The sequence below is a fragment of the Leucoraja erinacea genome, unplaced genomic scaffold (assembly GCF_028641065.1).
Source record: "Leucoraja erinacea ecotype New England unplaced genomic scaffold, Leri_hhj_1 Leri_195S, whole genome shotgun sequence".
NCBI classification, from domain to species: Eukaryota; Metazoa; Chordata; class Chondrichthyes; order Rajiformes; family Rajidae; genus Leucoraja; species Leucoraja erinaceus.
In genome coordinates, this window is record NW_026576096.1 from 65,621 (window position 1) to 78,734 (window position 13,114).

The window sequence follows — 13,114 nt, forward strand, 5'->3', positions numbered from 1 at the left end:
TGAATGGCGGTGCTGGCTCGAATAGTCGAATGGCCTACTCCTTGGGGAAGTCCAGGACAAGGGGACAAGGGGTCACAGCTTAAGGATAAGGGGGAAATCCTTTAAAACCGAGATGAGGAGAACTTTTTTCACACAGAGAGTGGTGAATCTCTGGAACTCTCTGCCACAGAGGGTAGTTGAAGCCAGTTCATTGGCTATATTTAAGAGGGAGTTAGATGTGGCCCTTGTGGCCAAGGGGATCAGAGGGTATGGAGAGAAGGCAGGTACGGGATACTGAGTTGGATGATCAGCCATGATCATATTGAATGGCGGTGCAGGCTCGAAGGGCCGAATGGCCTACTCCTGCACCTAATTTCTATGTTTCTATGTTTCCTGCACCTATTGTCAGCTTTTTGTTCCTATCCATATACAAATTATTGGTTTTGCAATAAAGATACACAAATCCTACGCACAATATGTGACCAGGTACACGAGTCCCACCCTACAGCCTTCAGGCTATTAACATAGAAACATAGAAAAATAGGTGCAGGAGTTACATTTGCCAAGCCAATTAACCTACACGCCTGTACGTCTATGGAACGGTCTGTGTGTATTTGTGAGTATTTGTGTATATACACGCACTGAACCTTTCTATTTTCTCTCTCGTTTATCATATTGTTTACAGTGTACTATGTTTACATATTCTGTTGTGCTGCAGCGAGTAAGAATTTCATTATTCTATCTGGGACACAAGACGATAAAATATTCTTGACCTGTACAGGTGTACTCCACAACATTAGCTACCTGTACAGGTGCATTCTGCACCACGGGTTACCTGTACAGGTGGATGTTGCATGGCTGGCTACCTGCACAGGTGTACACTGCACCTCTAGCTACCTGTACATGTCTACACCACACCATTGTCGTCACCTGTGGTGGTGTACACCGCACCAATGGCCACCTGTACAGGTGTACACCGCTGGCCACCTCTACATGTCTACCCCACTAGCTACCTGTACATGTCTACGCCACATCGCAAGCTACCTGTGTAGGTGTACGCAGCACTTTTGACTACCTGCGCAGGTGTACGGTGCACTACTGGGCACCTGTGCAGGTGTACCGTGCACCGCTGACTACCTGGACAGGTGTATGCTGCACCACTGGGCACCTGTACAGGTGTATGCTGCACCACTGGGCACCTGTACACGTGTATGCTGCACCACTGGGCACCTGTACAGGTGTATGCTGCACCACTGGGCACCTGTACAGGTGTACCATGCACCGCTGGAAACTTGTACAGGTGTACCATGCACCGCTAGTTACCTGTACAGGTGAGCACCACACCAATGACCACCTGTACAGGTGAGCACCACACCAATGACCACCTGTACAGGTGAGTGCTGAGCCCTGCAGCCATTGGGGGATGGGTGGTTGGACCACAACTCCCAGAATGCCGCGGGCGGGCAGGCAGGCAGGCGCGGGTTTCCGGTGGGCGGGGCCGGGCCGTGTCCAAGATGGAGGCCGTGCCGCGGATGCCCATGATCTGGCTCGACCTGAAGGAGGCCGGAGATTTCCCCTTCACCCCCGCCGTCACACAGGTGGGCACACGCGGGGGGGGACACACGGGGGCTGGGGCACACGGGGACACGGGGGGGGGGGGAGAGGAGGAGGTGAGGAGAGAAAGAGAAGAAAGAATGGGAGAGGAGGGAGAGAAAGAGGAGATAGGGAAGGGGTGAGTGGATGAGGGGAGAGAGACAGAGAGGGGGAAGGTGAGGGGAGAGAGAGAGAGAAGGGGTGAGAGTGGAGAGGTGGCAGGATGAGGGGAGAGAGAAAGAGGAGAGGGAGAAGGGGAGGGGAGAGAAAGGAGAGAGAGAAGGAGAAAGAGGAGAGAGAGAAGGGGAGGTGAGAGGAGAGAGAGAAAGGAGAGGGAGAGAGAGAGAGAGAAGGAGGGGAGAGGGGGAAGAGGTCGAGAGGGGGGGAGAGGTAGAAGAGAAGATGAGGGGAGCGGAGAGAGGGTGAGTGGATGGGGGAGAGAAAGGAGATAGAAAAGGGAGAGGGGGAAGAGTGAGAGATGAGGAGGGTGGAAGAGTGAGTTAGGAGAGGTAGAAGGGAGGATGAGAGGAGAGGAGGGTGGATGAGGGGAGGGGAGAGGGTGGGGGGAAGAGAGGGGGAGAGTGGGTGCAGAGAGAAAGGGGAAGTGGGGAGAGGGAGGGGGGAGAGGTAAACATAGACAATAGGTGCAGGAGTAGGTCATTCGGCCCTTCGAGCCTGCACCGCCATTCAATGTGATTATGGCTGATCATCCAACTCAGTATCCTGTAGAAGGGAGGATGAGGGGAGAGAGGGAGGTGGGGAGAGCGGAGGAGGGGGGAGGATGGGGTAGAGGGTAAGTAAGTAATTTTTATTTATATAGCACTTTTAAATCAAATCACATGGAAGCCAAAGTGCTTTACAGAAATGAAATCAGATTGCCATACATCCATATAAAAGAAATAAATAAAAAAGACACAGCACTATAGAATAGGGTAGGATGGGGGTGAGGGAGGAGGGTCAGTGATGGGGAGGAAAGGGAGAGGGGGAGGTTGAGGAGAGAAGGGGAGGGGAGGATGGAGGGGAAGGGATGAGGGGGAGAGGTGGGAGGTAGAGGGGAGGTAGAAGGGAGCATGGGGGGAGGATGGGAAGATGGGGGGTGGGGAAGAGATGAGGGGAGAGGTGGAGAGTAGGAGGGTGGGGAAGAGGTGAGGGGCAGAGATTGGGGGGAGGGGGAGAAGAAAGAGCAGAGAGGGGAGGAGGATAAGGGGAGAGAGGGAGGCAAACACAGAGATCAGAGTTGCGAGGGGACAGATGGGGGGGGAGAAATGGAGGGAGGAGAGGGAAGGGGATGGAGGAGGGGAGATAGGAGAGGGGCGCAAGCAGTCAGAGAGATCGGACAGACGGGGGAGGGAGAGACAGACAGGCCGAGAGGGATCAGAGATATAAAACAGAAAATAGGTGCAGGAGGAAGCCATTTGGCCCTTCGAGCCAGACGGAGAGATATATCAGAAACAGACAGACAATCAGAGAGAGTATAGAGTGATCAGAGGCAGTCAGCGATCAGACAGAGAGAGAGAGCGAGGGGCACAAAAAGAGAGACTAAGATAGACACAGAGATCCCTCTAAACCTGTCCTGGACCTGTCCAAATGTCATTTAAATGTTGATATAGTCCCAGCCTCAACTACCTCCTCCGGCAGCTCGTTCCATACACCCATACTATGTGAAAAAGTTGCCCCTCAGGTCCCTATTAATTTTATCCCCTCTCGGCTTAAACCTATATCCTCTGGTTCTTGATTCCTCTAACCTGGGTAAAAGTTTCTGTGCGTTCACCCTATCTATCCCCTCATGATTTTATACACAATCCTGACCCTCTAAAGACTTCGAAACATAGAAACTAGGTGCAGGAGTAGGCCATTTAGACCTTGGAGCCAGCATCGCCATTCAAAGTGATCATGGCTGATCATCCAGGATCAGTATCCCGTTCCTGCTTTCTCCCCATATCCCTTGATTCCATCAGCCCTAAGAGCTAAATCTAACTCTCAATAGATGCAAAAAGCTGGAGTAACTCAGCGGGACAGGCAGCATATCTGGAGAGAAGGAATGGGTGACGTTTCGGGTCGAGTCCCTTCTTCATGACCCGAAACGTCACCCATTCCTTCTCTCCAGAGATGCTGCCTGTCCCGCTGGGTTACTCCAGCATTTTGTGCCTATCCTCGGTTTCAATCAGCATCTGCAGTTCCTTCCTACACATATATATAACTCTCTCTCGTGAAAACATCCAGTGAATTTTGCTGCTCATTCCTAGGTATATGGATCAGAGACTCTTGCTGTTCAGTCTCTCACCTATCCACACCTTTACTCATCCGCCCCCTTGCATTGAAATAAATGCAATTCAGACCAACAGACCTTTCCCGTTCCCTGCCATGCTCCTGCCTATTGTGTCTGCTGAACTTTCTTTCATCACCATCCACACCAAAGATCCTATAGCGGAGCAAGGTAGACCACTCCTTCTAAATGATGTGTAGTACACAACGGAGCGGTCCATTTCAGTAACCAGACCCGACCCGACTCGCAGTTTAATCAACGTTGCGGGGGAACAGTTTGTGTTAATAAATAAAAATTCTGAAAATGAGGAGATTTTTTCCCAAATAACTTTTATTTTTACGAAGATGTTTCCGTAACCGGCTTCCGTCTCCGCGCCAAAGATCCCATAGGATACTAGTGCGGAGACGAAAACCGGTTACGGAAATGGGGCCGAAAATTACCCATGACCGTACTACCTCTTTTTCGTCGAATGATCTATCTTGCTTGCTATTGGATCTTTGATCCACACAGACTATCAGCCTCTCACCTGCCTCTTTCTTTCATTAGCCCAGCCCCCCCCCGCCGAACTACTTTAAACCCACCCATGTAGCACTAGCAGACCTGCCTGCCAGGTTATTGGTCCTCCTCCAACTCAGGTGCAACCCATCATTCTTGTACAGGTCACCTGCCCCCAGAAGAGATCCCCGTGGTCCAAAACTCTGAATCCCTGCCCGCTGTACCAACTGCTCATTTGTACGATCAAATAAGATCAAATAGAACAAGTTGTCCCACAACTTTAGGCTGTGCACACCATACGCAAGAAGAAGATGGAGTTATGTATCATGTTTTATCATTAATGTTTTATTATTATTAATGTTTAGTGTTTTCTGAGTCATTCCTAACTGTCACTGAATGTCATGTTGTTACTTGTGGGCGGTGCACCAAGGCACATTCCTTGTATGTGAATACTTGGCCAATAAACCTACTTACTTACTTATTCACCGGGCCTATCCTTTGCCTGTGGAATTCTCTGCCACAGAAGGCAGTGGAGGCCAATTCACTGGATGTTTTCACGAGAGAGTTAGATTTAGATCTTAGGGATATGGGGAGAAAGCAGGAACAGGGTACTGATTTTGGATGATCAGCCATGATCATATTGATTGGCGGTGCTGGCTCGAAGGGCCGAATGGCCTCTGCCTGCATCTGTTTACTATGTTTCTATGTTTCCTGTTCTACCCTCACCAGCACATGGCACGGGAAGTAATGTGGAGATTAATACTATGGCAGTCCTGCTTTTTACACTAGGTAGACAGAAAATGCTGGAGTAACTCCGTGGGTGAGGCAGCATCTCTGGAGAGACGGATCTCAGGGGGGTGGGGGCGGGACAAAGACAAAGAGTAGTCGGAGACAGTAAGACTAGTGGGAGAACTGGGAAGGGGATGGAGAGAGAGGGAAAGCAAGGGCTATCTGAAGTTAGAGATGTCCATTTTGTGTCTACCTTCGATTTAAACCAACATCTGCAGTTGCTTACACTTACTGCTTTTTACCCTTTTGCCTAACATCCCATATTTGCCTAACATCCCATATTCTCTTCCCTTTTCCTGCTTTTGCCATTTGTGCCAACATGCACCCCCTCCCCCTTGAGGATGCCAGGCAGCCCTTCCGAGATGTCCTGGATCCTGGACCTCCATCCTGGAGCCTCGATTGCTCAAACCAATAAATGTCTTCAATCGTTGAATGGTACATTGCATTTTGAGAACCTAGATTGCTGTAGTGGTTGGAATTGGAGAAAACTGTTGTCGTTTGAAGCGCAGGCTTGGCGATCGCATCACCCAACACCTCCGCTCAGTTCGCAATAACCAACCTGATCTCCCGGTGGCTCAGCACTTCAACTCCCCCTCCCATTCCGAATCCGACCTTTCTGTCCTGGGCCTCCTCCATGGCCAGAGTGAGTCCCACCGTAAATTGGAGGAGCAGCACCTCATATTTTGCTTGGGTAGTTTACACCCCAGCAGTATGAACATTGACTTCTCCAAATTCAGGTAGTCCCTGCTTTCTCCCTCCTTCCCCTCCCCTTCCCAGCTCCCCCAAAGCCCACTATCTCCGCCTCTTCCTTTCTTCCCCACCTCCCCCCCCCCCCCCCCCCCACCTCCACATCAGTCTGAAGAAGGGCCTCAACCCGAAACGTCACCTATGCCTTCGCTCCATAGATGCTGCCTCACCCGCTGAGTTTCTCCAGCATTTTTGTCTACCTTTGTTGGAGTTTGAGACGTATTTATAAGAATTGTAAAAGTTAGATTAGATGTTGAAGTGTCCTTTGATCAGAACTGAGGGTCTGATGCCTAGTTAAACCTAGTTTCCATCCTTCTGGATATGATGTGACTGATATGTGATGTTGGTTGCCGCAGGAAATGTAAACAAACTGACTTGGGACAACCGTGTGAGAGCTTATAATGTATCGTTTAGTTTATTGTCATCTGCACCGAGGTACAGTGAAAAGCTTTTATTGCGTGCTAACCGGTTAACTAACTATTCTGCATAGTCGTGGATGACATTATGTCATTGTTCCTGTGGTTTGTGAAAGCTTTGAGACGTTTCGATTGTGAATGTTTCTAAAGAGCACAGTTTTCAGCAAATTTTAAATGGCACATGAGTTCTGGTTAGTTGAATTTTGAACTCGAGTCTGCATCGAGTCATAGAGTGTGGAAACATGCCCTTTGGCCCAACTTGTCCACACCGGTCAATATGTCCCAGCTACACTAGTTCCCACCTGCCAGCACTTGTTCCATATCACTCCAAACCTGTCCTAGCCATGTACCTGTCTAACTGTTTTATAAACGTTGGGATAGTCCCAGCTTCAACTACCTCCTCCGGCAGCTTGTTCCATACGCCCACCTGTGTGGAAATCGTAACCCCTCAGATTCCTTTTAAATTGTTCAGTCCTCACCTTAAACCTATGTCCTCTGGTTCTTGAATTGTAGTGGCCGTGCCCCAGTGACATAAAACTGGGGTAAGAAGGCTGCATGGAAGAGGTACAGGGGCCACAGTTTAAGAATAAGGGGTAAGCCATTTAAAACAGAGACGAGGAAACACTTTTTCTCACAGAGAGTGGTGAGTCTGTGGAATTCTCTGCCTCAGAGGGCGGTGGAGGCCAGTTCTCTGGATACTTTCAAGAGAGAGCTAGGTAGGGCTCTTAAAGATAGCGGAGTCAGGGGATATGGGGAGAAGGCAGGAACGGGGTACTGATTGGGGATGATCAGCCATGATCACATTGAATGGCTCGAAGGGCCGAAGGGCCTACTCCTGCACCTATTGTCTATTGTATATTGGAGAGTGAGGGAAAGCAAGGGTTACTTGAGGTTATAGAAGTCCATGTTCATACCGCTGGGGTGTAAGCTGCCCAAGTGAAATACGAGGTGCTGTTCCTCCAATTTGCACCGGGCCTCACTCTGACAATCGAGGAGGCCCAGGACAGAAAGGTCAGTGTGGGAATGGGAGCGGCAGTTAAAGTGTTTAGTAACCGGGAGATCAGGTAGGACTGAGCGGAGGTGTTCAGCGAACCGATCGCCGAGCCTGCGCTTGGTCTCGCCGATCCATAAGAGTCCACACATCCGGACCAGCGGATGCAGTCGATGAGGTTGGAAGTGGTGCAAGTGAAATTTGTCTTGATGAGTAAGTGTGGTGCATGTAACACGTGGTATGCTGGCCGGTCGGTCAGTGACGGGCGGCGTGTCGGTCAAGCAGGGTGCGTGGCTCCAGATGTTGCCAGCTGTGTGTTTGTAGAGGCACTTGCCCGACTGACGGGTAGTGTTCCAGCACGCCTCAGACCTCTGGCTTCTGATCATGACCCGGTGCTGGCTGCATATCTCTATCTCCCCCTTGTAGCCCCCTCCCCAGACTCTCAGTCTGAGAAGGAACGGGCGACGTTTCGGGTCGAGACCCTTCTTCTCACTGATGTCGGGGGAGTGGGCGGTACAGAGATAAAATGTAGTCGGAGACTGGTGGCAGAACTGGGAAGGGGGAGGGGGGTAGACAGGGAAAGCAAGGGCTATTTGAAGTTAGAGAAGTCAATGTTCATACCACTGGGGTGTAAACTGCCCAAGCAAAATACGAGGTGCTGTTCCTCCAATTTGCGCTGGGCCTCACTCTGACAGTGGAGGAGGCCTAGGACGGAAAGGTCAGATTGGGAATGGGAGGGGGAGTTAAAGTGATAAGGTCTAAGCCATTCAGGTAGGTTAAGGCGGACTGAGCGGAGGTGCTCAGTGAAACGATCGCCGAGCCTGCGCTTGGTCTCGTCGATACATCGGAGTCCACACCTGGAACAAGTGGATACAGTAGTGAGGTTGGAGGAGGTACAAGTGAACCTCTGCCTCACCTGGAAAGACTGTCAGGGGAACAGCGGATACGGTAGATGAGTAACATAGATTGTACTTTCGGCACACAAAAGTCTGCAGAAGATCTTGAGCAAAACGTAGAATGCTGGCGGAACTAAACATGTGGAGAGGGAATGGACAGGCGATGTTTTGGGTCAGGACCCTTCAGATTGTACTCATGGCTGGCTGTTGTTTGTGACTCACTGGTGTGAAGATTTAAGATTATGTCATGAGCATTAACGTTGCTTGGAAAATTAAAAAAATTAGTTTCAGTTCAGTTTATTGTCGCGCATACCGAGGTACAGTGAAAAGCTTTTGTTGCGTGCTAACCAGTCAGCGGAAACACAACACATGATTACAATAGACAATAAATAGACAACAGGTGCAGGAGTAGGCCATTTGGCCCTTCCAGCCAGCACCATCATTCAATGTGATCATGGCTGATCATCCCCAATCAGTATCCCGTTCCTGCCTTCTCCGCGTATCCCCTGACTCCGCTATTTTTAAGAGCCCTATCTAGCGCTCTCTTGAAAGTATCCAGAGAACCTACCTCCACAGCCCTCTGAGGCAGAGAATTCCACACTCACCACTTTCTGTGAGAAAAAGTGTTTCCTCGTCTCCGTTCTAAATGGCTTACTCCTTATTCTTAAACTGTGGCCCCTGGTTCTGGACACCCCCAACATAGGGAACATGTTTCCTGCCTCTAGTGTGTCCAAGCGTCTAGTGTGTCTTATATGTTTCAATGAGATCCCCTTTTTGAGACAATTGAGACATTTACAGTGTATAGATACATGATGAGGGAATAACGTTTAGTGCAAGGTAAAGCCAGCAAAGTCCGATCAAGATAGACACAAAATGCCGGAGTAACTCAGCGGGACCGGCAGCATCTCTGGAGGGAAGGAATGGGTGACGTTTCGGGTCGAAACCCTTCTTCAGACTGATCAAGGATAGTCCGAGGGTCACCAATGAGGTAGATAGTAGTTCAGTCTGAAGAAGGGTTTTGGCCCGAAATGTTGCCTATTTCCTTCGCTCCATAGATGCTGCTGCACCCGCTGAGTTTCTCCAGCTTTTCTGTGTACCTTCGATTTTCCAGCATCTGCAGTTCCTTCTTAAACAGTCCAGCACTGCTCTCTGGTTGTGGTGGGATGGTTCAGTTCCCTGAATCAATCTACTAATTATGTTATCTAATGCTAAAAGTATTGGTCAGGTGAGGGATCTCATATTTAATATCTTCAAGAACAGTTGAAGACAAAAGATAACTTTAAAAAAAATTCCATTGTGAGAGGGATAGACAGAGTTGACGTGGATAAACTTTTTCCATTGAGAGTAGGGAAGATTCAAACAAGAGGACATGATTTGAGAGTTAAGGGACAAAAGTTTAGGGGTAACATGAGGGGGAACATCTTTACTCAGAGAGTGGTAGCTGTGTGGAATGAGCTTCCAGTGGAAGTGGTGGAGGCAGGTTCGATTTTATCATTTAAAAATAAATTGGATAGGTATATGGACGGGAAAGGAATGGAGGGTTATGGTGTGAGTGCAGGTAGATGGGACTAGGGGAGAATAAATGTTTGGCACGGACTAGAAGGGCAGAGATGGCCTGTTTCCGTGCTGTAATTGTTATATGGTTATATGGGCCAAAATCTGTTGACTCAAAAACAGATTGTTTTTTCAGCACAGGATAGCTGCACCTGCTGAGTTTCTCCAGCATTTTTGTGTACCCAGGATAGAAACAAATATCTTATATAATAGGTAGACAAAAATGCTGGAGAAACAGCGGGTGAGGCAGCACCTAAGGAGCGAAGGAAATGGGCAACGTTTCGGGACAGTTTCTCCAGCATTTTATGTCTACCTTCGATTTTCCAGCATCTGCAGTTCCTTCTTAAACATCTTATACAATAGCGTTTTGTGTGAAAGTAAAGCAATTATCGCTTCCTTTCACACACTAGTTCCGCCAATAATTTACTTTGCAGATTTCCAAAATCCCAGCGCATTCATACGAGCAGTTTTTAAAAACATATTTACAAATGTACACACTTTCTCTGCACGATAATCGGAATCCAGGAAAGGGAAGCGTTGCTTATTACGGCGATGTCTTGATCGTACGGGAAGATCCTGTCCCAATGGTTGAAGAATTGTGTGTGGTTGATAGTCATAATGTCGTAGGAGAAGACTCAGGCCATTCGGCATCAAGTCTACTCCGCCATTCAATCATGGCCGATCTATCTCTCCCTCCTAACCCCATTCTCCTGCCTTCTCCCCATAACCCCTGACACCCGCACTAATTGAGAATCTATCCATCTCTGCCTTAAAAATATCCACTGACTTGGCCTCCACAGCTTTCTGTGGCAATGAATTCCACAGATTCACCACCCTCTGACTAAAGAGATTCCTCCTCATCTCCTTCCTGAAGGAACGTTCTCAAGTTTAAGTTCAAGTGAGTTTATTGTCGTTCCCTGATAGTGCAATGAAATTCTTGCTTTGCTTCAGCGCAACAGAACATAGTAGGCATGTACTTCTGAGGCTGTGACCTCTGGTCCTAGTCTCTCCCACTAGTGGAAACATCCTCTCCCCATCCACTCTATCCAGGCCTTTCATTATTTGGTAAATGTTGTGTGCTGTGTGATGGTCTTTTCCCTTTGTACATTTTTTTCCCCTGAAAGCCAAAAGCACATACACATGGGTAAAACAGAAAACCTTCGCCACTTTTTAAGAATAAAGGGTAATCCATTTAGAACGGAGACGAGGAAACACTTTTTCTCACAGAGAGTGGTGAGCCTGTGAAATTCTCTGCCTCAGAGGGCGGTGGAGGCCGGTTCTCTGGATGCTTTCAAGAGAGGGCTCTTAAAGATAGCGGAGTCAGGGGATATGGGGAGAAGGCAGGAATGGGGTACTGATTGGGGATGATCAGCCATGATCACATTGAATGCCGGTGCTGGCTCGAAGGGCTGAATAGCCGACTCCTGCGCCTATTGTCTATTGTCTTCTCCCCATAACCTCTGATACCCGCACTAATCAAGAAACACCTGTACTAATCAAGATGGCGCAGAGGAAAGTGCAGACTGCAGTGAAAAGTCGCGGGCAGTTTCTTCCCAGCTGTTATCAGGCAACTGAATCCTACCACAACCAGAGAGCTGTCCTGAGCTACTATCTACCTCATTGGTGACCCTTGGACTATCCTTGATCGGACTTTGCTGGCTTTACCTTGCACTAAATGTTATTTCCTTTATCCTGTATCTGTACACTGTGAATGGCTCGATTGTAACGCAACAAAACGGTGCACGTGACAATAAACTAAACTGAGATTTTAATCAGGAAGACAGGAAAAAAAACAGTCTTTAAAGCAATTGAAAGAATTGGAGGGGTAATGAGTTTTTATCTATGTCTATGAGTTTTTATCTCGGTCTATGAAAGTAAGCATGCAGGTACAGCAGGCAGTGCAGAAAGCGAATGGCATGTTGGCCTTTATAACAAGAGGAATCGAATATAGGAGCAAGGAGGTCCTTCTGCAGTTGTACCGAGCCCCAGTGAGACCACACCTGGAGTATTGTGTGCAGCTTTGGTCCCCTAATTTGAGGAAGGACATTCTCGCTATTGAGGGAGTGCAGCGTAGGTTTACAAGGTTGGGGATGATCAGTCATGATCACATTGAATGGTGATGCTGGCTCGAAGGGCCAAATGGCCTACTCCTTCACCTATTGTCTATTGTCTATCCTGAGTTTGTTTGGAATCTCGGATTCACTGTCAGACAGGAGAGGAGAGATGAAGACGCTGTATCACTCTATGACTCGAATAATTACTGCTGTTTGACCGTGCTCTGATAATGACATCCCAGAGCTAGTCCTGCCCCATCCCTCCCTTTCATCTTCCACCCCCCACGACAATCAGTCTGAAGGAGGGTCCCGGCCTGAAACATTACCCATCAAATTTCCTTCACAGATGCTGCCTGACCCCCTCCCCCGAGAACATTATTCAACAGGTCAGACAGCAAAATGCTGGAGTAACTCAGCCGGACAGGCGGCATCTGTAGAGAGAGGGAAAGGGGTGACGTTTCGGGGTCGAGATCCTTCTTCAGACTGCAGAAGGGTCTCGGCCCGAAATGTCTCCCCTTCCTTCTCTCCGCAGACGCCGCCTGTCCCGCTGAGTTACTCCGGCATTTTGCGTTTTATCTTTGGTGTAAACCAGCGTCTGGGCCATTCTTTGGAAAGTGAACCGGCCGCGTCACACACGTGACCAGGCGCCGTCACTGGAAATAAAACCTTGTAAGAGATTAACCTTCTTCATTGCTATTTTCGTACCCGCAGAACTATAATGCACGTCTGCCAAAGATATGAACATTCTAGCTTTTGTAAAATTCACAGAGTTGGTAAGATAAAACTGAGTCATGAAAGAAAAATGCTTCCGTGTGAGGCCACACACGTGACCAGCCGTATTTGACCTCTGACCCTAAACAAACATTGTCAGCAATAACATGAAAATTTCACTTGATAATATATGAATCATATAAATCATACAAAAACTTGTAATGCTTTCAGAATGCAGCGTAGGTTCACAAGGTTAATTCCCGGGATGGCGGGGCTGTCATATGCTGAGAGAATGGAGCAGCTGGGCTTGTACACCCTGGAGTTTAGAAGGATGAGAGGGAATCTTATTGAAGCATATAAGATTGTTAAGGGTTTGGACACGCTAGAGGCAGGAAACATGTTCCCGATGTTGGGGGAGTTCAGAACCAGGGGCCACAGTTTAAGAATAAGGGGTAAGCCATTTAGAACGGAGACGAGGAAACACTTTTTCACACAGAGAGTGTGGTGAGTCTGTGGAATTCTCTGGCTCAGAGGGCGGTGGAGGCCGGTTCTCTGGATGCTTTCAAGAGTGAGTTAGATAGGGCTCTTAAAGATAGCGGAGTCAGTGGATATGGGGAGAAGGC

General features: G+C 48.6%; 1 protein-coding gene across 1 annotated transcript in view; it reads left to right on the forward strand.

The window, feature by feature from the left end:
- The first annotated feature begins 1,467 nt into the window (after positions 1-1,467).
- The window catches only part of ptpn23a (protein tyrosine phosphatase, non-receptor type 23, a), a 66,684-nt gene continuing 55,037 nt past the window's right edge, over positions 1,468-13,114 (forward strand). Inside the window, exon 1 of the mRNA XM_055666128.1 lies at positions 1,468-1,577. Within this exon, the coding sequence (XP_055522103.1) occupies positions 1,494-1,577 (84 nt within the window). The 5' untranslated portion in view covers positions 1,468-1,493. The remainder of the gene's footprint in view (positions 1,578-13,114) is intronic.